The sequence below is a fragment of the Leuciscus leuciscus genome (assembly GCF_965113295.1).
Source record: "Leuciscus leuciscus genome assembly, chromosome: 5".
NCBI lineage: Eukaryota > Metazoa > Chordata > Actinopteri > Cypriniformes > Leuciscidae > Leuciscus > Leuciscus leuciscus.
Window position 1 is genome coordinate 17325423 of NC_138729.1, and position 23458 is coordinate 17348880.

General features: G+C 41.7%; 2 protein-coding genes across 8 annotated transcripts in view; both read left to right on the plus strand.

Moving 5' to 3' along the window:
• Positions 1-18304, plus strand: part of dnm1b (dynamin 1b) — a 68971-nt gene extending 50667 nt beyond the window's left edge. Inside the window, exons 16-24 of one of the 7 annotated variants that reach the window (XR_014206050.1) lie at positions 123-232; positions 8581-8692; positions 8870-8881; positions 10452-10625; positions 10843-11084; positions 11589-11786; positions 12534-12570; positions 13934-15372; positions 16281-18303. Coding sequence is in view for 5 of the 7 variants with exons in the window: in XM_082169730.1 (XP_082025856.1) it covers positions 123-232; positions 8581-8692; positions 8870-8881; positions 10452-10625; positions 10843-11084; positions 11589-11786; positions 16508-16568 (909 nt within the window). In the remaining 2 variants the exon portion in view is untranslated. Of the gene's footprint in view, positions 1-122; positions 233-8580; positions 8693-8869; positions 8882-10451; positions 10626-10842; positions 11085-11588; positions 11787-12533; positions 12571-13933 lie in introns of all 7 variants that reach the window. The other 6 variants (XR_014206051.1, XM_082169734.1, XM_082169731.1 and 3 more) reach the window with 6 other exon arrangements.
• Positions 18305-20942: 2638 nt separating this feature from the next.
• Positions 20943-23458, plus strand: part of rgs3b (regulator of G protein signaling 3b) — a 47363-nt gene continuing 44847 nt past the window's right edge. The window contains exons 1-2 of the mRNA XM_082169667.1: positions 20943-21106; positions 22981-23160. Coding sequence (XP_082025793.1) covers positions 21060-21106; positions 22981-23160 — 227 coding nt within the window. The 5' untranslated portion in view covers positions 20943-21059. The remainder of the gene's footprint in view (positions 21107-22980; positions 23161-23458) is intronic.

The window sequence follows — 23458 nt, forward strand, 5'->3', positions numbered from 1 at the left end:
CAAATGCAGGATCAGCTATGCCTATTTTGGTCTATAATAACTCTAAAGTAGTCCCTGATCTGATAGTGTTCTTTTTTGCTCTGTTCTTATTCCTCTTTAATTGTGCTTATTGCCCCCTGCAGGAGAAAGAGAAGAAGTACATGCTGCCATTGGACAACCTGAAGCTCAGAGATATAGAGAAAAGCTTCATGTCCAGCAAGCATGTGTTTGCTCTCTTTAACACTGAACAAAGGTAAGAGAAAAAAACAAACATTTTACTCTCCACAGAGCTCTCAGAAATACAAAAATCAAATATTAATTTGCACTTCTATTCAAAAGTTTGGAGTCTGTAGGACTTTTTAATGTTTTTAAAAGAAGTCACTTATGCTCAACAAGACTGCATTTAACAGTAATATTGTTAAATACTATAACAATTTTAAATGATTATTTTCTATTTTCATATGTTTTAAATCATGTGATGGCAATGCTAAATTTTCAGAAGTCATTACTCAGGTCTCATGATCTCATGTCACATGATATTTGAAAGAAGTCTCTTATGCTCACCAAGGCTGCGTTTATTTAATCTAAAATACAGTAAAAACGGTAATATTTTGAAATATTATTACAAATTAATTATATTTCTATCAATTAATTAATAGAAAATAATTAATTTCTATTTTAATAAAAAAAAATTATGTAATTTATTCCTGTGATGGCAAAGCTGAATTTTCAGCATCATTACACCAGTGTTCAGTGTCACAAATCATTTTAATATGCTGATTTTGGTGCTCAGGTAACATTTCTTCTTATTGCAGTAATACTTTTTTCTCAATGGCTTAGGCCCATTTTTTGAAACAGTCTTACAATTCTCTAACCCTCTCAACTGTTTGCTGGAACCACAGAACTCTATTACATGTCTGCAAAATGTAGTAACTCACCCAAAACATTTAATTCATGCTTGAAAATCTAGTTATTGTGTCAGTAAAAAGTGTTTTTGTCATCATGTGAGCCATAAACATCAAAATGTTTAAATGTTTTTCACCATGGCAAAATTTGTTATATACAAATTAAATTTTTTTTTTCTACTTTTTTTTGTTGACAATTTGTTGATAATTTGTTGACTTTGAAAAAATGTCAGTTTTGTTTAGCTGAACGCTCTTGTGTATCACACTGAGCTTTTTAGATTCAGATTTCAACAGAATGTAAAATTTTACTAGAAGTCAATACTGTTGTACACACACACAACAAATGAACATTTGTATTTATGAAGTACATTTTTGTCAAATGTTACATGTAAAATGAAAATTCACACACTGTAAAAAATGTCTAACCCTCCCAAATCAAAAATTTCAAGTGACCGATAACATCTAAATTTTTCAATTGGCCCAAGTGAAATTCTTGTTGCAATAGTCTGTTAACATTGGCTCAATGAGAAATAATACGTCAGACTAATTGAAAAATTTAGATGTTATCGGTCACTTGAAATTTTTTACTTGGGGATGTAATTTTTTTTTACAGTGCAGTTGCTTGTTCATTTTTACACACTCTATTATGTCTTCCCCTAACACCATCTCACATTCTTTTATGTCTTCCTATTGCTCTTCCATGGCAAGCAACTGTGAATTTTCAGTTTAAGTGTAAAACATTTTTACAAAAATAATTGTACTGTATGAATACAAATGTATTTATACTGTACTGCTGTAGCTGCTGCTGTTTAGGGTTGTGACGTTCCTCAATGTTGAAACATAGTAGTGATTGTGCTGGGCAAACTCAATATTTATATTTCCAAATTTTATTGGTTGATTAAGATTGTAATTTCTATTTCAATATAACGTCAGGCTATTTGCCAATTTAACAGACATTACAAACATTCCATGTCAGATATTTATGGAATATACATGCATGTCTAACAGATTTTGACAACTAAATGCACCATTTAGCAAGTGATGGCTCACATGATAAAAGAATGTTTAGAAGTTGTTAAGAGTAGGACAATTTCACTGAAAATCAACTCATCATTTTTGATAAACAAGCAATGTGCGTTTGGTTCCCTATCGTCCGGTCACTACGACGTACGTCGTGGTGAACGACGAATAGGAATCTCGCTAGAGAGGCCAATCTACTTCGAGTGAAACTAAAACAAGCCAATACACATTGGCGTGCAATCATTTGCATCAGCTGCGCAGCCTCGCAGCGCGGGTATTTAACGAGCAGCTGGTGTGATTGCACTTCAGCTTTTTGCTTCGGAGCCAAGCACTTCGATGCGTTCTACAAACAGAGTGACAAGACAAGCCTTTTCGGACCTCTCCTTCCCGGTGCGGGCGTTACAGCACGGCAGCGCGAGCAGTCTTCTTTCTCTCTCTCTTTACCTTCTCTGTCTTTTTTTGTTTTACATACTGAGCAAACAAAAAAAGCTGTTATAACAGCTGGTAAGGTGCGCCATTAGAGCGCTCAAAGGCTGTTCTAACAGCTGGTAAGAGAGAGACAGCGCACAGACAGGTGCACATTCCTGTCTGTGTTCGCAGTGACTGTTCCCCTGCGTGTTTCAGCACCAGTGAGAGCAGTCCCTAAAAGAGCTTACACAGATAGAGAGCGTCTTTTTAAAGATGACTTTCTATCTGTGTGTTTCTGGATGCGGTCGTTACCTGGGTTCACGGGATGGTCACCAACGCTGCCTCGTGTGTCTGGGCATTAAACACGCTGAGGCAGCGTTGGTGGATGAGTCATGTACCCATTGTGGGAAGATGACCATCGCGGAGCTGCGGTCGAGACTCACGTTCCTGCAAAGGGGCGGAGTCCCCGTGCCTCTGCCTCGATCCAATCCTCCTCAGAGGGTTGCTTCGGGCAGTGACACGGGTGACCTGAGGATTACGGTGAGCGCGTCTCCTTCGGGGAACCAACCCCCTAGGAACCCTCACCCCTCTCATGCTCCGCAGCCAGTGGAGCCCTCATTGGAGAAAGCTGGACCATCCTCGCGGTGTGTACCGGTTGTCTCCTTTGGGGCTCCCCCTGAAGACCAGATGTCGATCGCTGCATCGGAGGGTGGGTCAGACCTCTCTGCGGACGACGACTCGGCACCGCTGCCTCCTTCGGGTGTGCCAGCGGTGCCTGAGACGGACCCGGAGATGATGGCCATGCTTTCCCGGGCCGCCAAAGGGGTCGGGCTCGTGTGGAATCCTCCACCGTGTCCCGAACCCTCGAGGTTGGACGATTGGTATCTCGGGGTGGCGCGTGCTGGTTCTCAGCAACCCACCCCAGTGCCTTTCTTCCCGGAAGTGCATGAGGAGCTTACGGGGACATGGACGGCACCTTTCACTGCCAGAAACCGTCCCAGTGGTTCCTCCTCCCTCACCACCCTTGATGGCGGGGCGGCTAAGGGATACACGCGTATCCCGCCAGTGGAACGGGCCGTTGCGATGCAACTGTGCCCTAACTCCACTTGGCGTGGAGAACCGTGTCTTCCTTCCCGGGCCTGTAAGTACTCGTCGGATTTAACCGGCAAGGCTTACAAGGCCTGTGGGGAAGCCGCCTCTGCCATGCACGCTATGGCGTTGCTGCAGGTCCATCAGGCCAAGGCACTGAAGGACCTGCACGAGGGTGGTCACGATCCCCAAGTTCTTCAGGAACTTCGTATCGCGACGGACCTCGCGCTTCGTGCGACGAAGGTGACCGCGCGGTCGGTGGGTCGTGCGATGTCCACCATGGTGGTCCAGGAACGCCATCTCTGGCTGTGTCTGGCCGACATGAGGGAGACCGACAAGCTCCGGTTCCTTAACTCCCCCGTGTCCCAGACCGGCCTCTTCGGCGACGCGGTCGAGAACTTCGCCCAGCAGTTCTCGGCTGTACAAAAGCAGACTGAGGCCATCAGACACATCCTGCCGCGACGGCCAGCTGCTGCTCCCACCCCACCGCCTGCGGCCCCTCAGTCTGCTCGTCGCCGAGGGCGGCCTCCTGCGTCTGCCCCTGCTCCCGCGCCGCCGCAGCAGCCTCCATCTAAACGGCGCCGTGGAGCCAGTCGCAGGCGGGCCGCCCCGCCCGTCCAGGACCCCGCTAAGAAGGGCGGCAAAGCCAGGAGCAAGCGGCCCTAGGACGGGCGACCCAGAGATGGCAGGGACTGCTCTCCAGGAGACGATGACCGCATCGCTCCATCCCCCGGAAGAGGGCCGGGTGGAAAATCCTTTGTTTCCTTTTGTTTTTGTTCCGCCGCTGGCCTCAAAACCAGCGGTACCCAAATTTTCAATAAAAGAGCAGTTTCTTCCGTCTCTGGGTCCGAAGAGGGCCCGGAGAGCAGTGGGGGGAGAGAATCCTCACCACTCTCATCCGCCTCTTCTATCGCCAGCAGGCAGCAGTGTGCAGTTCGAGAACGCAACCAAGCCGCCTCCTGCACCTCCGGCCTCGTGGAACCAGGTAAGTGTTGCACAGCACACTCAGACTCCGCTACGGGCCGCCTCCCAGAGAGAGCCTCCCGAGCCGAGCCCCTGTGTTCCACCTCGCTGCCCCACTCCGGGTACGCCTACGGTCCCTTTGGTCCCGCTTGTACGGTCTCTGCGAGCCTGGCTAGCGCTCCCCAGTCCGTCTCGCTGGCTCATTCGGACCATCAGGCTCGGCTATGCGATTCAGTTCGCCCGGCGTCCCCCCAAGTTTCGGGCCATCCACTCCACTACAGTGAGAGCAGCCGATGCCCATGTCTTGCGCGCGGAGATCGCAGTCCTACTGGCGAAGGACGCGATAGAGCCGGTCCCTCCAGCCGATATGAGGTCAGGGCACTACAGTCCCTACTTCATTGTACCCAAGAAAGGTGGTGGGTTACGACCGATCTTGGACCTGCGAGTTTTGAATCGGAGCCTTCACAAGCTACCGTTCAAAATGCTTACGCAGAAACGCATTTTCGAATGCATCCGTCCCCAAGATTGGTTTGCAGCGATCGACCTGAAGGACGCGTACTTTCATGTCTCGATTCTTCCTCGACACAGGCCGTTTCTGCGCTTTGCGTTCGAGGGTCGAGCATATCAGTACAAGGTCCTGCCCTTCGGGCTGGCCCTGTCTCCTCGTGTCTTCACGAAAGTCACGGAGGGGGCCCTTGTTCCCATGAGAGAACAGGGCGTTCGCATTCTCAACTATCTCGACGACTGGCTCATACTGGCACACTCTCGAGATCAGTTATGCGAACACAGGGACCTCGTGCTCAGGCACCTCAGCCAGCTGGGCCTTCAGGTCAACTGGGAGAAGAGCAAACTCGCCCCCGTGCAGAGGATCTCTTATCTCGGTATGGAGTTGGATTCGGTCGCCCAGACAGCGCGTCTCACAGAGCAACGCGCTCAGTCGGTGCTGAACTGCTTGAACACGTTCAAAGGCAGGACGGCGGTCCCACTGAAATTCTTTCAGAGGCTCCTGGGGCATATGGCAGCGGCAGCAGCGGTAACTCCGCTCGGGCTGCTTCATATGAGACCGCTTCAGCACTGGCTTCACGGCCGAGTCCCGAGATGGGCGTGGCATCACGGCACTCACCGGGTGGCAATCACACCGGCGTGCCGCCAGACCTTCAGCCCGTGGTCAGACCCCTCGTTCCTTCGGGCAGGAGTCCCCTTGGAACAGGTGTCCAGGCATGCTGTGGTATTCACAGATGCCTCTGCCACCGGCTGGGGTGCCACGTACAACGGGCATGCAGTATCAGGGGTGTGGACGGGCCCCCAACTGCACTGGCACATCAACTGCCTCGAGTTGCTAGCAGTTCGTCTCGCTCTGAGCCGCCTAAAAAGGCCGCTACAGGGCAGAGACGTGCTGGTCCGTACGGACAACACTGCGACCGTTGCGTACATCAACCGTCAAGGTGGTCTACGCTCCCGTCGCATGTCGCAACTCGCCCGCCATCTCCTCCTTTGGAGTCAGAAGCGTCTGAGGTCGCTTCGAGCCATGTATGTCCCCGGTGTGCTCAACCGTGTGGCCGACGAGCTATCACGAGCTGTGCTCCCGGGAGAATGGCGACTCCACCCCCAGGTGGTTCAGCTGATCTGGAGAGAGTTCGGGGAGGCTCAGGTAGACCTGTTTGCCTCCTCAGAGACCTCCCACTGCCAGCTGTTTTACTCCCTGACCGAGGGAACACTCGGCACGGACGCACTGGCTCACAGCTGGCCCCGGGGCCTCTGCAAATATGCATTTCCCCCAGTGAGCCTACTTGCACAGACCCTGTGCAAAGTCAGGGAGGACGAGGAGCAGGTCCTTCTGGTGGCTCCCTATTGGCCCACCCGGACTTGGTTCCCAGAACTCATGCTCCTCGTGACAGTCCCTCCCTGGCCCATTCCTCTGAGGAAGGATCTTCTGACTCAGAGACGGGGCACCCTATGGCACCCGTGTCCGGACCTCTGGAAACTCCATGTCTGGTCCCTGGACGGGACGCGGAGGTTCTAGGTGACTTACCCCCAGAGGTACTTAACACCATCACTTCTGCGCGAGCGCCGTCTACGAGACGTGCGTACGCCTTGAAGTGGAACCTGTTCGTCGAGTGGTGTTCCTCCCGTAGAGAGGACCCCCGAAGATGTTCGATAGGGTCAGTGCTTTCCTTCTTGCAGCAAGGGTTGGAGCGAAGGCTGTCTCCCTCCACCCTTAAAGTACATGCTGCTGCTATTTCAGCATATCATGACCACATAGATGGCAAAACAGTAGGAAAGCACGACCTGGTCGTCAGGTTCCTTAGGGGGGCGAGACGATTAAATCCTCCTCGTCCTCCCTCCATATCCTCTTGGGACCTTTCCCTGGTGCTTCGAGCACTTCAGGATGCTCCCTTTGAGCCTTTGCAGTCAGCAGACTTAAAGCTTCTCTCCTTGAAGACTTTGCTGCTGATTGCACTGGCTTCGATCAAGAGGGTAGGGGACCTGCAAGCATTTTCGGTCGACGAATCGTGCCTAGAGTTCGGGCCGGGTGACAACCATGTTGTACTGAGACCCCGGCCTGGCTATGTGCCCAAGGTTCCTACCACTCCCTTTAGAGATCAGGTAGTGAACCTGCAAGCGCTGCCCCTGGAGGAGGCAGACCCAGCCCTGGCTTTGCTCTGTCCCGTTCGCGCTCTGCGTATGTACGTGGACAGAACTCGAAGCATCAGGACCTCAGACCAGCTCTTTGTCTGTTACGGAGGCCAGCAGAAGGGAAAGGCTGTCTCCAAGCAGAGGATGGCCCACTGGATAGTGGATGCCATCGCCTTGGCTTACCAATCTCAAGGCGTGCCCTGTCCGCTCAGGTTGCATGCACACTCCACGAGAGGCGTTGCATCCTCCTGGGCGCTGGCACGTGGCTCCTCGCTAACAGATATCTGTAGAGCTGCGGGCTGGGCGACACCTAACACGTTCGCTAGATTCTATAGCCTACGTGTAGAGCCCGTGTCCTCCCGTGTTCTCACCCTAAACGGGTAGAAGCACGGTGAGTACCGGCTCTGTCGGCTTGCTGCATCCTACTGTGCACCTTATTACTCCAGAGTCAAAACCTGTTGAGTCCTCCAAACACCCTCGGCCCGGACATGGCGGAGTGTCCGGTGCCAGGCCTTGTCCGCTGAATCCTTGAGAACCGGGTCTAGGCTGGGTCCCATATGTGTGACCCTACGGGGATCCCATATGTGTATATTCTCCACGGCTGCTCCTAATGGAAGCCCGTGTCTTTCCCTTGGGCTAAGTCACCCATTACTCATATGCAGTACAACCCTCGGGTTAGTCCATATGTCTATTCCCACATAACTCTCCTTAAGAATGTGGCTCCCGCAGCGTTCCCCTCCCTCAGATCGGGCACGCTTTCCCAGTGTTATCCAATAATCTCACTGTATGGGTTATAACGGAACAACAGTGACGGATACTCTCGGTGTAAGCCCTCTCCTATCGTCCTTCCAGGCAAGAAGGTGAGGAGGCTTACACGGGGCGCTGGATGGGGTGCAGCAGCTGTGGCGCTTTGCTAGGGATTCCTATTCGTCGTTCACCACGACGTACGTCGTAGTGACCGGACGATAGGGAACGTCTCGGTTACATATGGTAACCCTCGTTCCCTGAGGGAGGGAACGGAGACGTACGTCCCGTCGCCACATCTGCTGCTACCCGCCGGGGCGACCAGCTTTTCAGGCTTGGCTCCTCAGCAAAAAACTGAAGTGCAATCACACCAGCTGCTCGTTAAATACCCGCGCTGCGAGGCTGCGCAGCTGATGCAAATGATTGCACGCCAATGTGTATTGGCTTGTTTTAGTTTCACTCGAAGTAGATTGGCCTCTCTAGCGAGATTCCTATTCGTCGTTCACCACGACGTACGTCTCCGTTCCCTCCCTCAGGGAACGAGGGTTACCATATGTAACCGAGACGTTACTCTGGACAATTGCACTTACTCTTTTGCACACATGTGCCCAAACACATGCAATTTGCTTAAATCAATAAGAACTTTAAATCTGATGTGAACAAGAATCTAATAAAAAAAATTTTTTTTAAATCATTCGAGAATTGAGCCAAAGGATTGAGAAAAACTGTTATTCTAAGTTATGCAAGTTATGCAATACATCTCAAATGACGGTATTGTATATACACAATCTGACTTCATTCATTGCCCATGCTCGTTGTCGGACTGTCGTCTCAGGAACGTGTATAAAGACTACAGGCAACTGGAATTAGCTTGCGACACTCAGGAGGAGGTGGACAGCTGGAAGGCATCCTTCTTACGAGCTGGAGTCTACACAGAGCGAATCACTGTACGTGAATGCCTCCACTGATTAACTCAAGTCACATTAACTTGAACATTCCTGTGATGTAACAGCTGGCACATGCATATAACCAATAACCAACACAATTCTAAGAAACCACATTGAATTACATTGATAGCTTACTAATTTTATTAACTTATTGTGCTTTCTTTGCTTTGTCTGCAGGATAAAGAGAAGGTAAGTTTAAATTTGTCTCTGACTGTTCGATTTTTCCCTCCTCCAAATGTCTATGTCATATGCAAACTTATTTCTCTCTGAGCATCACTATGTGTTGTATTTAACAATGCTTTGAAATGATGGTGTGAACTCCACCATTAACAGGTTAAGGTTAGGGTAGGCAATTTCGGAGACGATGGCAATAACAAGCTAGTTTTGAAAGCATTAGATCCCACCCTCCCTTCAGAGCGTCTCCAAAGCCACGCCTCCTCCAAACACATGAACTCACACAGCAGAGTGCAAAGCGTCACAAGGACGGCGTTAAATTACCTCATGTCTCAAAACTTACAGAGCTCTTACCTGTACAATCTGATGACTGCAGATTAATTTCGGTGTTGATAGTTTTGACATAGAAACACATAAATTTGAGCAGCTCTGTATGAGCTCAGCATGAGCTCTGTTTTAGTTCAGGAGGAACTGTAAAAGGCGGGTGCTGTATGTTTGTGGCGCTCGGCTTTGACATCGTATCATTGCATTCGGATCAAATGCAAGGATTGGACAAAGATGTTTTGGTCCTGAGACTTCCATAGGAGATATTTGTACATGTTTTATATATTAAGACCTCTTCTATTATTGATTGCTATCAGGATGTAAAGTGAGTTTCAACCAGAATAACAAAAAGTTAAAAAAATTGCCTACCCTACCTTTAATGTGTTAGTTCACCCAAAAATGAAAATTCTGTCAGTAATTACTCACTCTCATGTTGTTCCAACCCCATAAGACTTTCATTCATCTTCGCAACACAAATTAAGGTATTTTTGATGAAATCTGAGAGCTGGCTCACTCCTTCATAGGCTGCTAGGTAATCGATATCTCCCATCCCAGAAAAGTTAGTAAAGACATCGTTAAAATAATCCAAGTGACTACAGTGGCTCAACCTTAAGTTTATCAAGCGACTACAATACTTTTCGTGCGCAAAAACAAAACAAAAATATCACACACATGACCAGTGTTGGCCAATAGTGAGCCTACGTTCTGACGTACAACCCAGAAGCGCTGCACTGTTACACTACGTGAACTCACATCAGAGGCCCACACAGAAGAAAATGAATAGTTGAATAAAGTCGTTATTTTATTTTTTTATTTTTTTTGTGCACAAAAGGTATTCTCGTCGCTTGATAAACTTAAGGTTGAGCCACTGTAGTCACTTGGATTATTTTAACGATGTCTTTACTAACTTTTCTGGGATGGCAGATATCGATTACCTAGCAGCCTATGAAGGAGTGAGCCAGCTCTCAAATTTCATAAAAAATATCTTAATTTGTGTTCCGAAGATGAACGAAAGTCTTACGGGGTTGGAACAACATGAGGGTGAGTAATTACTGACAGAATTTTCATTTTTGGGTGAACTAACCCTTTAAGAAAGGAGATCGATGCCAGAAAAAATCTTCGAATTAATCGTGATCTAGATTGTTTACTAATGATAGGCCTGAATTTATTTGCTTTACTATTTCACTCTTTGTTCCTTATTGTGTCCCTAATTTCATTAGTGCCAGTAATATGTAAATATCAATGTCTTGATGGCCCTCAGCAGAGTGATGCCGGTGAGGAGAATGGCTCGGATCGCTTCATGCACTCCATGGATCCTCAACTTGAGAGGCAGGTGGAGACCATCAGGAACCTTGTGGATTCCTACATGGCCATCGTCAACAAGACTGTGAGGGACCTCATGCCCAAGACCATCATGCATCTCATGATCAACAATGTAAGCTGTTTTAAATTACGCTTTGATATACCTAAAATAATTCCTATGCAATTTCTATCATCCAAACCTAAAGGATCCTGGTGGGATCAAATAAGTATCATGTAAGAATCAAATTGTCCAGTCAAGAATCTAACTGGATTCAAACTGGATGTTTCTTAGCCCTGTAGTCACTGACAAAAATGCTTTTTATCCTTGTCTGTGCTTTCTCTTCCCATAGACTAAGGACTTTATCCATGCTGAGTTGCTTGCTAACGTGTACTCATGTGGAGACCAGAACACTTTAATGGAGGAGTCAGCAGAACAGGCTCAGCACAGGGAGGAGATGCTGCGCATGTACCATGCTCTGAAAGAGGCCCTCGGCATCATTGGTGACATTAGCACCACCACAATCTCCACTGCCATGCCCCCACCAGTGGATGACTCCTGGCTGCAGGTACAAGGAGGACCTTCAGGGCGCAGGTACAGTGTCATCTTTTTCAATAAATCAACATTGTTTTTGTTCAGAAAGTTTGAAGTAGTTTTAAAAACTTGAAATTGTAAGATTTTAAGTTGTTTCAAAAGCTTGAAGTCTGGGGGTTTTAAGGCCACGCAAAATGTCATATGTTTTAGCACATTTGTAGAAGTTGCTAGCATGTTTTAACATTTTGTTAGAAAAGCCAGGAACACACTGCGTCTTAAAAAATGTCCAAATGAGGTACGTAGAACAATAACTCGGGAAAACAATGAAGGGGAACCACTCATTTGAATACCTTTTCGATAGACGATAGATTAGAAAGGATATGGCAACCTGAGTCAGAACAGTCAAAAAGGTCTTGGTGGTGAGCTCGCTTGCTAGCTTGGTAGCTTTAAAGCTCTTTAGTCAGAAATGGAAGTCTCAGAAGAAGAAGAATATTAAGTTTTAACAGAATATCAGTGTGTTGTCTTTCTCAAGCCAACATAATAATCTTTTTATTTTCTCAACAGATCTCCAATGTCTAGTCCCACTCCCCAGCGCCGGGCCCCACCTGGGCCCCCTCGTCCTGGTGGACGCACCGCCCCAGGGCCCCCAACTGCTGGAGCACCTCCTGTGCCATCCAGACCTGGAGCCTCTCCTGACCCCTTCGGTGCCCCCCCGCCCCAGGTCCCCTCTCGTCCTAACCGTGCCCCACCAGGTGTCCCCAGGTGAGTCAGAGAGGACGTTTATTAGTACAGTAATTGTGCAAAACTTTATTACAATCTCACCTATTAATGAAAGTTATGATGTTTCAATGTAACTGATCAGGTGCAAATGCATTTGAAATGTTTAATATAATTAAATACAACCAAGCTGACAAAGTATGTATATTAACACTAATTGTGGGGAGTAATATGAGTGCTAATGGTGTCGAGAGCAATGATCTACAAACTATCCTCCATTTTACACCCTTTGCAGCCTTTCTGCCCTGACCTGATCCCTGCTCTTTAACACAAGAAATATAGATCAGTAACACGCTTCCTGCCATTTCTACTTCTCTCTCCTGTCACAATCCATTACCTTTTCTCAGCTCACACACTCCTATACACAGTCCAATTCACGAGACCTGCGCTAACAAACCCCTCACATTTTTTTCAACTACACTGGTTATCTTTTCCCATCTCCTTGACCATCCATCCATCCATGCGAATATTCATTCCAATGCTGTTTGAACTCATTCAGTTAATTTATTGCTTGTATAAATAGAAACATCAGTGCATCAGATTTGTGAGATCATTCTCTCATGATATACATGCTTTGGAGGAAAAGATAAAGAAAACCGACCATTTAAACAGGACAAACCATGGAGATGATACATTTTTGATTCCTCCATTGACTCTTTTCTGTCAGTCCATGTTCTCCTCAAACTCAGTCCCGCTAAATCCCTTCCACAATGATTCCGGTTATTCTTTCAGAATTTCTGTCAGTGACCAATGAGGAGTTACGCAAATGGTATGTCCGACATATTGTCCTTATGTTACATCACCGCGTCCTTGCATGGTTCCATCTTTAAATGTGTTAACATCTGCTGTCCCCTGACACCCCTCATTCTCTAGATACTGTATGTCAATCAGATGTCACCATGCTGTCTGTTATTGTCTATTTATTTGTTCAGAATATTTTATGTTTCTAATGGCACAACTATGTTTAGAACTGCCATTTAATTACATAAGGAAGTGATGCCTGGTTGAACAACTTGTATTTAGTTTCAAGCCATAGTTATATTTAAGGTTGACATAAGTTAACATGGTTTTAATTTATTTTTTTATCTTTAATTTGTCATTTTTTTACATAAAAAATAAATAAAATAAACATAATTGTATTTAATTTAATTTAATTTAATTTAATTTAATTTAATTTAATTTAATTTAATTTAATTTAATTTATCTTTTAAAATCCCCCTGTTGTCAATAATTATATCCCTTAATAATTTTATCCCTGATCACCAAAATTACATATTTAAACGTCATGCTTTAAATTAGCTTGAATGTAACTCTACACCCTTGCCTCATTTAGTAAAAAAACATATTCTATGAATATGCAAATTAGCCCCGCCTCCACTCACTCCTACCAGCTCAGAGATCCACTCTTTTTTCGTGATTGGTTACAAGGTAGTTTGTGACGTCAGAAACACCAGCAATTATAAACCGCGTTTTTGAGAGTGTCTTTGGTTCACTGCAGTTTTAAGGAGAAAATACTCAGCAATGGTGTTACTTATGAATTATGAAGCATATTAAAAAGACCACATAAACATATAAACAACATTAAAAGCTAGATTTTCACCACAGGGGGACTTTAAATATTGTTGTTGTTTTGAGACAAATAGATCCCATAACACATCTAGGTTTTTCAAATACTTTTTTGTTGTACTGTATATGACGTGTATGTTTTTATATGATGTGTTAGTTTTTTTTTTTTTTTTTTTTTTTTTTTCAGAAAGAATTTATTTGTGAAACTTAACATGCCAAATGTTCAGTTATGGCTCTGAAAATCATCTAGCTGGCTATTTCTTGAATGTGATTTGGATTAATCATTGAACATTTTTTTTTTTTTACTGGATCAGCACATTTTAATCTGATATGTAAGTCCTATATGTTTAATTAATAGCCTACGGAACCACAGATTTTGCAGTTCATGAATCCTTTGATGAATCCACCTTGTTTATCATGCAGTATACGTTCATTTTCAGTGCTCATTGTTACTGCCTTTGTCTTCATGTTCTTTTGTGTTGTTCCTAATTGTGTATTTTCCCCTGTTGTCTGTCTGTCCGTCTGTTTGTGTGCATCCATCAATCTGTCTGTTGTCATCTTTGAAGTCGGAGAGCACCGGCCTTCCCCACCAGATCCAACAAAGACTCGCTCACTGAGCATTAACACTGGCGATCAGCAGACACGATAACCACTGACCCCTCTGCCACTACACACACACACACACACACACACACACACACACACACACACACACACACACACACACACACACACACACACACACACACACACACACACACACACACACACTCACACACACTCACACTCAATGACACAAGCACACACCATCAACACAAGCATAGTCCGCATACATATATCACGTTTACTTGAAGTATTTTCTCTTCCACAAATATAATGCCAGGAATGAATGTTAGTAATATTCAAAGCTTATCTAATAATTGTACCAAGCACATATGTGGTGCCACTCTATTCCGTTACCAGCATATATCCTGTATTTAGGAAAGAAGAACACTAGTTATTATAAAATGCACAGGGACTGTCAATTTAAACCAGCCTATTACATGGTTTGCTTTAACATTTATGCACATGAATGCTAGATGACACTGACATGTTTTTTGCCTTTATTAGCAACAAATAAGCCATAACCAACATCTGACAGCTTCTCAACCCCTCAAAAAGAGTGACTTGCATGTTTTTCTTAAAACCACATTACTTGTCATACTGCTTCATTGACTCTTTCATAAAATTCTATGCTGCTATATTTCCTTTCTTAACAATGAACAAGTCTTATCTTAGTCCCCTGGAGTTTTGTATGGCCTTATAAAAGCCTTCCCTTTTAAACCAGTTCCTTTTAGTGAACCAGACATACCCAGCATACAATGGACTTGTAAGAGCTAAATCAGTGTAGTTTCTGACTGGCTGTTCATATGACAGTGTAAAGTACTGTATAAGTTTTTTTTTTTTTTTTTTTTTTTTTTTATAAATTAATTTATTAAATGTTTTGAATTAAATCATTAAAAAAAAATGTATTTAAATTTCTAAATTTTCATTTGACAGTTGAATTGCATTTCTTTTTTCAATGTTTTTTTTTATTCAAACTAAAATAATTGCTAATTAGTATTGCCTTGTTGACTGCTATCTGTGACTAGACAGATTACTAGGCGTTATAATTATGTTTTTATGATGACACAGTTATTGTTTATTAGCAAGCTAGACTGAAGATGGTTGAACTCACACACAAATTACAGCCAGTCACCTAATTATTAGCGTGGCTGTTAATTCATGTAAAAATAAATAAATAAAAAAATCTATTTGATAAATGCAATATTTGAAAAAATAAATAAAAAAAATTGCAAAATAGCTCATCACTCATCTTACCGCAGGTTGTCTCTTGAGTCGGATGATCATGTCGGGGGTGAGAGAGGGCGTGCGCTTCTGGCACAAGGAGGGGTGTTTTAATGTTGTGTTTACAAACAGTAACTGAAAATCCTGCATAGTGCACCTTTAAGGAAGAATCATTACAGTTTTTCTCGATTGTTTACACAAATTTTCTGAAAGCTTGCCTCATATTCTCAGAACTCTACACACAAATCCAAAAAAACACACACAATGGGCAAAACCTCTCAATTCTCCTGCAAAATGAAACTTTACATTCAAAACAATGTTATTTCTTCTCAAAATGGTATTTTGTTTTCAAATGACACACACAAACCATCATATGAATAGACATTTATAAGAACCAGTTGAACACTGATGTGCTCAATGTAAAACACTATGATGAATGGAAAACACTTCTTCTCCATTCATCATAATGACTTAGGCCTTTTTTTTGTTCAGTGTTACACTTACTACAGACAGTACATACATAAAAATAAGTGTGCTGTAAAATATTTGAGAATATTGTTTTTATACTCAGAACACACATTTGTAAAAAATATATTTTATTTTTCCCACAAAAACAATGTACACAGTGTACATCCCAACCAACACAAAGTTGTACATACAGTACAGTGGTCTACATACAAAACAACAGAAGAATTGAATGTATACAGTTACAGTAAAAAAAAAAAAAAAAAAATCCAATGTTGGCATCCATTGCACCATTGAAGAGCTGACCTGTTGCCCTTTTATGCTAAAGCTCTGATTGCTAATTGTAAAACTGTGTGACGGGTGTTTGCCCATGTGATGAGTCAGTGTGCATATTTGAATGGCAGTGTGTTCCTTGTGAAAACAAGAGATTTTCTGCATGAAAATTGTGCCAAAAGCAGAGAATTGTGTTTGTGTTTTAGAACTGCAATTTGAGTGTAAAGCGGGAATTGTGCTTGTAGTTTAGCAGGATTGGTTCAGGGGGTTGGTGAATGAGTTACATGTTGTGGTCATTGTGTCTCAAGTACCAGAATTTGTGTGTAAACAATTGAGAAAAACTGTAAGAGGAATTGAAACTGCAGCCATAAAATGTCCATATTTGTAAAACATCAGAAAAGTGGAAACATAAACATGTCTTCTTCACATCGGTCATAGCCACCACAATCACAATAAGTGCCAATATTAACGAAAATGAAAAAAACTAAGCCATCATACCATACTTGACATTGACAAAGCCATGTTTTCCCTTTTTTGTTTTATTTGCTGTTCTTTTTTTCTTTTTTGTCTTTTAGCCGTCCAAGCAAAGGAAGCCCTTCTCACAATGAGAGTCCAAATCCTTCGTTTGACTCTTAGAGCCAAATATCCTTCCTCCACGTCCTCCTCCTCTTTCTGTCCACTGCCTCTCATTCTCTGTGCTTTTCTTCTGACCAAGTGCATCCTGGGATTGCTGAATGCCTAGCATTACAGCAAGAACAGATGGAATTGCTGAAAGGAAAGGCAGAAAGATAACTGAAGAATGCAGGAGAGCTCTGGGGTTAGTCACTCCTTCTGTCTGTACTCTAATCACATTGTAATGGGCCTCTGAATAATACACCCAGTATAGACTTGTGTCAACATTCGAAGTCACTGCAATGTTAAATATACTGAAAATGCTGTGTGGTGTTTGTGTTTACACACTAGGCAATGTCGACTTATTATAGAAGTGTCACACGAGCTAAACGTGTATCTGCCATAAGCATACAGAATATTCGTCTGCACGCCAGTATACAGGATAGATACACAAAGTAAACATCACGATTTTTGCACTTGTTACTGTATGTGGTATTTCTGTGTGTGAATGTATTCTCCCTGAAAGTTTGAACAATATTTAATCCCAGTGTTTGTTTCGACCATATTGTCTCTTTGTATTTTCCCTAGCAAACAAATAAGACTGGTCTGAGTCTGACTGAAATGTTTATACATTAGGATATATATTATGAAGTGTCTGGTATGGAGAAAAAAGCCTTAGAATTATTTCTGTCAGGACCACTATCGTCGAATACGATTGACAATTAGCATACAGTTAGGATTGGCGGTATGGTTCTGTTCTGGGCAACCATGCAGCCTAGCATGGATAAGATCAGGGAGAGCAGCAATAAACTCCCTTAGGGTAAACAGAACAGAACCAACATGAATGTATTGCAGATATCATTAATTCCAGATTCAAGTACAACATGATTCGAGAATTTATTCTGATTCAAGGGGAATCAGAATGCCAAGTCCTGACTGACGAGAGGAGGAGCTGGGGATGAAGGAGGGTGATTAGCTCCTGAGAAACGCGATAGCTGCTGATAATACTGAAGGAGCTTATATATGTATACAGTGATAGGTGTCGTACTCCTATAGGTAGACGTGGATAAGCTGAGAGTCACTAACGTGACCTGCCAGAACTGACTTGATGTTTATGTGATGATTTAAAGTTGTACAACTGTACAATTGAATTCATGTATTTGTTGATGCAGTGGGAAATGTCTGATCAAAGGGAAGAGTTGGTGAATCAATCTTTCTGCAGTTAAAATGTTACTGATAAATAAAAAGAAGCATTCTTAAAACCCCAACATGAGTTTAAATGAATATAGCAGCTGTTCTGACTGATTAAATGGGGAACAGAATCTATTACTGTGTTAATGTATGTGTTGTGCATCTCTGGGAGTTGTGCTTCTGTTGCCTTGTGTCGACATGTACATTTAAGTATTGACAATGAAGTTATTGTTGTTAAATTGAAAATGAACTGATTGTAAAAATTTAAGTTTATGGTTTGTATGTGTGTGTGTATATACAGTATATTTACATGTATGGTGTATATACAAAATCTTCTTTCTAAATAGAACGGATGTGTGTGTGTGAATCGTACTGCCGCCATGTTTATCTTATTGTGGTCTGGTGTCATAGACTGGCCAATGCTTTGTGATGAAATTAAAGTGTCTTTGTGTGGAAGATAACTGAGTTCATGCATGTATTATATTTGTCATCTCTCTCACCCATAAAATGTAATAGCAAAATATTAAAAATTAAATATTCATGAAAATGCTTCAGCTAATGCTTTCATAATAAATTCTCAAATATAAATAAAATATATAGGCTACACTAGCATTTAAAACTTTGGGATTTAAAAAAAAAGTATTTTATGCTCATCAGTTTGCATTCATTTGATCAAAAATACAGTAAAAACAGTATAGTGAAATATAAAAATAACTTATATTTTAATACATTTTGAAATTGAATTTATTCATGTGATGGCAAAACTGAATTTTCAGCATCATTACTCCGGTCATCAGTGTTAAATGATCCTTCAAAAATCATTCTAAAATGCTGATTTGGTGCTCATGAACAAATTCATTTTGTTAAAAACAGTTGAAAACTGTTGCATATTTTTGTGAAAAACTGACACATTTGCTCAGGATTCTTTGATAAATAGCATGTATGTGAATAGAAATATTTTGTAACATTATAAATGTTTTTACTGTCACTTTTGATCAATTTAATGCATCCTTGCTGAATAAAAATATTTAATTTCTTTAAAAAAAATCATACTCACCAGTCTCACCCCAAACTTTTTGGTAGTCTATTTTTCTTTGTGTAAAACAATGCAAATATGAATCTGCTTTATGGTTGAATGTCTGCTGAGGAAATGAGAGGAATTCCCTAATTACCAATGGATACTCTGTAGTTGATGTAGACTGCAGATACCCTTGTAAATCACAGACCTCCTGCTTTTTCTCTCAAAAAGGCCAGAGGTCTTTTGAAAACGCCCCAAATAGTGGGAAAATGTGGCAGACAAGACCAAGTTTGAGTTTTTCTTGTGCGGTTTAAGGTCTTTCCTCCCCCTTATAGCTGTTTCACAATATTCTTTACAGCACTTAATTTTGATCTGCATTTAGCTGCACTGATATGAATTGCTAATCGGAGAGTTTTGAAGCTGATGCCACATTGGCCATCTATGTGGCCATCACAGTTCTCATTCACCTCCAGTCTCCACGGGAGTCAGATGTTTATAGGGTCACAGTCTATAGTGCTGTATATGTGGTGTTGTGCTTGACTCACAGTATGTGGCTTTGTTTATGTTAAATGTTTTAACACTACATAATATAGTTGTTATATATTGTAAGTACAGCATGGGTGCTTTGGAGTGGGGAGGTGTGGAGTAGTATGACACAGTAAAGCATGACCTTTCCTGTAATAATACGTTTATATTTTTTTACAAACAATAACTTGTTCTTTAATTTTGCTTCTTGATTTGGATTAGCTTTGCTTTGTAATAATGTAACTTGACAATTCAAATTTAAAATGCTATAACATTTCCAAATCTGTAAAGAAGTTAGGTGACTTTTTTCCCCCAAAACATTTTAAAAGGTTTATTCTTTTTTCCACAATTGAAGATAGGTCACTGTTGTGCTGATGGCCAAAGGTTCTCAAACTGTTTAGCACAAATGAGTATTCTCACATCATAATGGGGCACATCCCATGTGCCGTTACACCTTTGTTTAGCGACAAGCCCTTCTTTTGTTCTGCCCTTTTGAGCTGTCACTTCATTTTTGTAGGACTGTTAATAGCTGAACAAGAACTATTACAGTAAAAAGTGGTAACATGATGACTTTGTGTTGGTGTAACCAAAGTTACTGTCTATGGTGTAACCTAAATGAACTCAGGCTAAGACCATTTAGTTAACTGAAAACATTTTAGTGTAATTGGCTCAGTTTCCGCCTTGACAAATGTGACATATAAAGACATACTGTGAGATTAAAAGTCAAATTTGAATTTCAATAAACCTACTTTAGTAGTAGCCTACCTATAACATGCATGCAGGAGAAACTGACTGTTTGTCACTAAAGAAAAAGGTCACTGCAAATTACCAGACAAGGGGTGAAAACAGTTCTGCTGAAAGAAAAAAAGGGAAAAAATGTACTGATTGATACTGACAAACACTACAGTGGCTAACAAGGGGAGGGCGAAAAAAACTTAAATTCTTTCCGGACACCTTGGCAACTATAATGTCTTCAGTAGTAGGCTATGACACTACTGTGCCTCACTTGAAAAATATAACCCTGTCTGTTAAGTCAAGAAACAGTTATCCTGTGGTGTGTAGGCCTATATATATATATATATATATATATATATATATATATATATATATATATATATATATATATATATAAGATTTGAAATGTGTTTATATACACTAGGAACACATTTAAACTGATCATGGGAAAGATAATCTGTAAGTGAAAAAACAATATAGGCTACCCAGCCAACATGTTCTCATGAACTTTGGCAGAAATAACAAACAAACGTCCCTCTATTAACGTTAATAAAATGTTTGTTCAAAGTTATCTGCTCTTTAATAATTTCTCAAAACATTAGCACAGAATCATTTATAAACGTTCAGAGAACATTCAGAAAAAAACTTTTCATAACTTAACGTTAGCAAAACGTTCTTAGAACATTTTTTTTTTTTTTTTTTTTTTTTTTTTGACTGGGAAGGTTGGATAACAGGAAACAACAAGCAAAAATCATTTAAAGAATAAATACAACTACGGTAAACAGAACAGTTACTTCCTCAGGGCAAATACTTTTGCAGTCCTCGGAGTAATACGTATTTCAGAAAATTTGGTCAAACTCCGTGTGTTTCAAATGCAGCTCTCGGATTGGTGGAGACATCCATACAGCGCGTGTGTAAGGCAGCAAACACACTTCCTCTTCAGAGCGGGATGGGGGGAGTTTCTGCAGTTTGAATGTCCCACTCCGAGCTGCTAAAATAAACATACTAGCTGAGAATTTGTGGTTATATTTGTGTTTATAGAGAAGATGGATTATAGCAGACGTCACTCGCAATATATGGACATCAGAGAAAGGTAAGTGTAATGACATTCGGCTGTGGAATATGTTCGGGTCCGTTTGGAAACGCCTACTTTATACCCCAAAATATACAGTTAACGTTAACTGAGTTTACATATTCCTATACGTATGCGGTGTAATACAAATTGGTGTGCATGTTTAAGATTTATTTCTTAGCAATGGCCGTACATGGAAGTAGCCGTAATTTTATTTCTTAATTTTGCAACTTGAAATACTGGCAGTTTCCTCAGACTAAGAAAAAAGAAAGAAAGAAAGTTTATTTTAATCTCAAGTAATCTCAAGCACCACAATAGTGCTTTTACACTGCACATTGTGAGGAACTGTGGGGGAGTTGAGGTTCACCCGCTCGTCTATGATCACTGAAGCGCTCAAGCTGCAAGTTCATGATTACACACACGATAAAGCTGTGATTTCCCCCCCCGACTGACTGCTGACAGATGACTGCTGTTTATTAACAAAATAATATAGTGGCACCAAAAAGTAAAATTGTATGAATGTCACTGCTTTAGCTAATACTGTATGGTCCATGTTTACATACACATCAACATAATCATTCATAGCATTTTAGGAATAGTCTATTGCTGAATTCGCAACCGTATACTAGGATAGGCTACTACTCGTACTACTTTTACCACATCTTTCTATGGCAGAAATAATAAGACCAATCTATCTATCTATCTATCTATCTATCTATCTATCTATCTATCTATCTATCTATCTATCTATCTATCTATCTATCTATCTATCTATCCAAGTTGTATCATGCATATTATGTTGTTAGTGTATGTATTGTACTTTTGGATGCATTAATGCATACTTGAGAAGCATAATGCACATTCACATACTGTCTTATGCATGTCTTTACACTTTCCATCAGTTCAGTCTATTCTAGTCAAGATATCAACTAAGTGGAATCTGTACATAATGCTAGAACTTTTTATGAACCATTTTTGCAGTTACTATATAACAAATAATCTCACATCATCAACTCACATGCAGTGATTTTTAGTGGATTTATACTGTTCACACAGGTGGCCTAGCAGAGTAACCACAGGTGTAGTTCATAATGAACATGATCCTTTAGCATTTATTAATATCAGTGTATATAACACTGTACTATACACTAAATACAAATTCTTTTTGTGAAATGTTTTGCTTTAAAAGTGAACGTGTGCAAACTTTTTCTCAAATAAATGCCACTTGCTTTGATATTTTATCTAATGCAATGACATTCATACATTTGTTAGTGTGGCCTAAATGTATTTTTTGGCGCCACTGGTTAAGAAATATATCCATTTTGATATTTACTGTATACACAATTTGAATTTCCAGTTATAAAACATATTAGAATATAAATGTATTAGTAGTAAAATTTGTTTAAATAATAAAAAAGCAACTTCAATTTAATCTAAATTGCGTTCAACTCGGTTTTGGGTGGTGAACCGTGACCTCTGACCTCCCACTGCTGCAAGCACCTGATATCCTGCTGGGCTGTCAGAAGATATTCTCTTCAGCATGACTAGAAAACCTTAATTAAACGTAATCATTCACACTCTGTGTATAGGCTACATTTCTAAAATGTTATTAAATCATTAACAAATTATCATCAAACATAAGACCAGTCAAATAACTACACCAGCTTTACACATCAAATTAATGTTAAAATAGTGTGACATTTATGTCAGTTTAGCTCTGGCAGCTCTTGCATGATTGTTGGGATTTCTTCATTATTGGAGTTAATCAGCTTTTTTGAGTGGATTAAGATCATTTGAGAGCCTCCTGCCAGGTTCGCTTGTCTATCACTCTGTCATTAGAATTCATGTCAAAAGTGAGTGCGCTAAACATATAACTCCTCTGGCTGTGCCTATAGGAAGAGACTTCACAGGGAATCCATCAGGCTAGAGGATCCATTGCTTCCCAAGGGACCGTCAACAAAGAAGCCGTGTAGAGAAGGAACCAGGCACACAAACAGCAGAGAGAGGAGATCTTCAGTGCGACACATCAAATCTGTCAGGGACAAAAGGCCATTGGCTGCAAGCCAGCAGGAAAAGTAAAGAGCCTCTGTGTCTTGTGACATAAACACATAAAGTGCACATGGATGGAACATTTTTGTTTAATGCAGCGTGACCATATATATATAAAAAAACGTTCAACCTTGCCCACCGTCTACTGATTAGCTGTTACATCAACCCAGTGGAATAATGCATGATGCTTGGTTATTATTCATGTTAGCAATTATTCATAATTTAACTATATTAACAGTCACACAGTAATATTAAATATATAAAGCAAATAGCATGAATATTGCAGACTACAGTTGAGCTCATACACCTTTTCATGTAAAATGT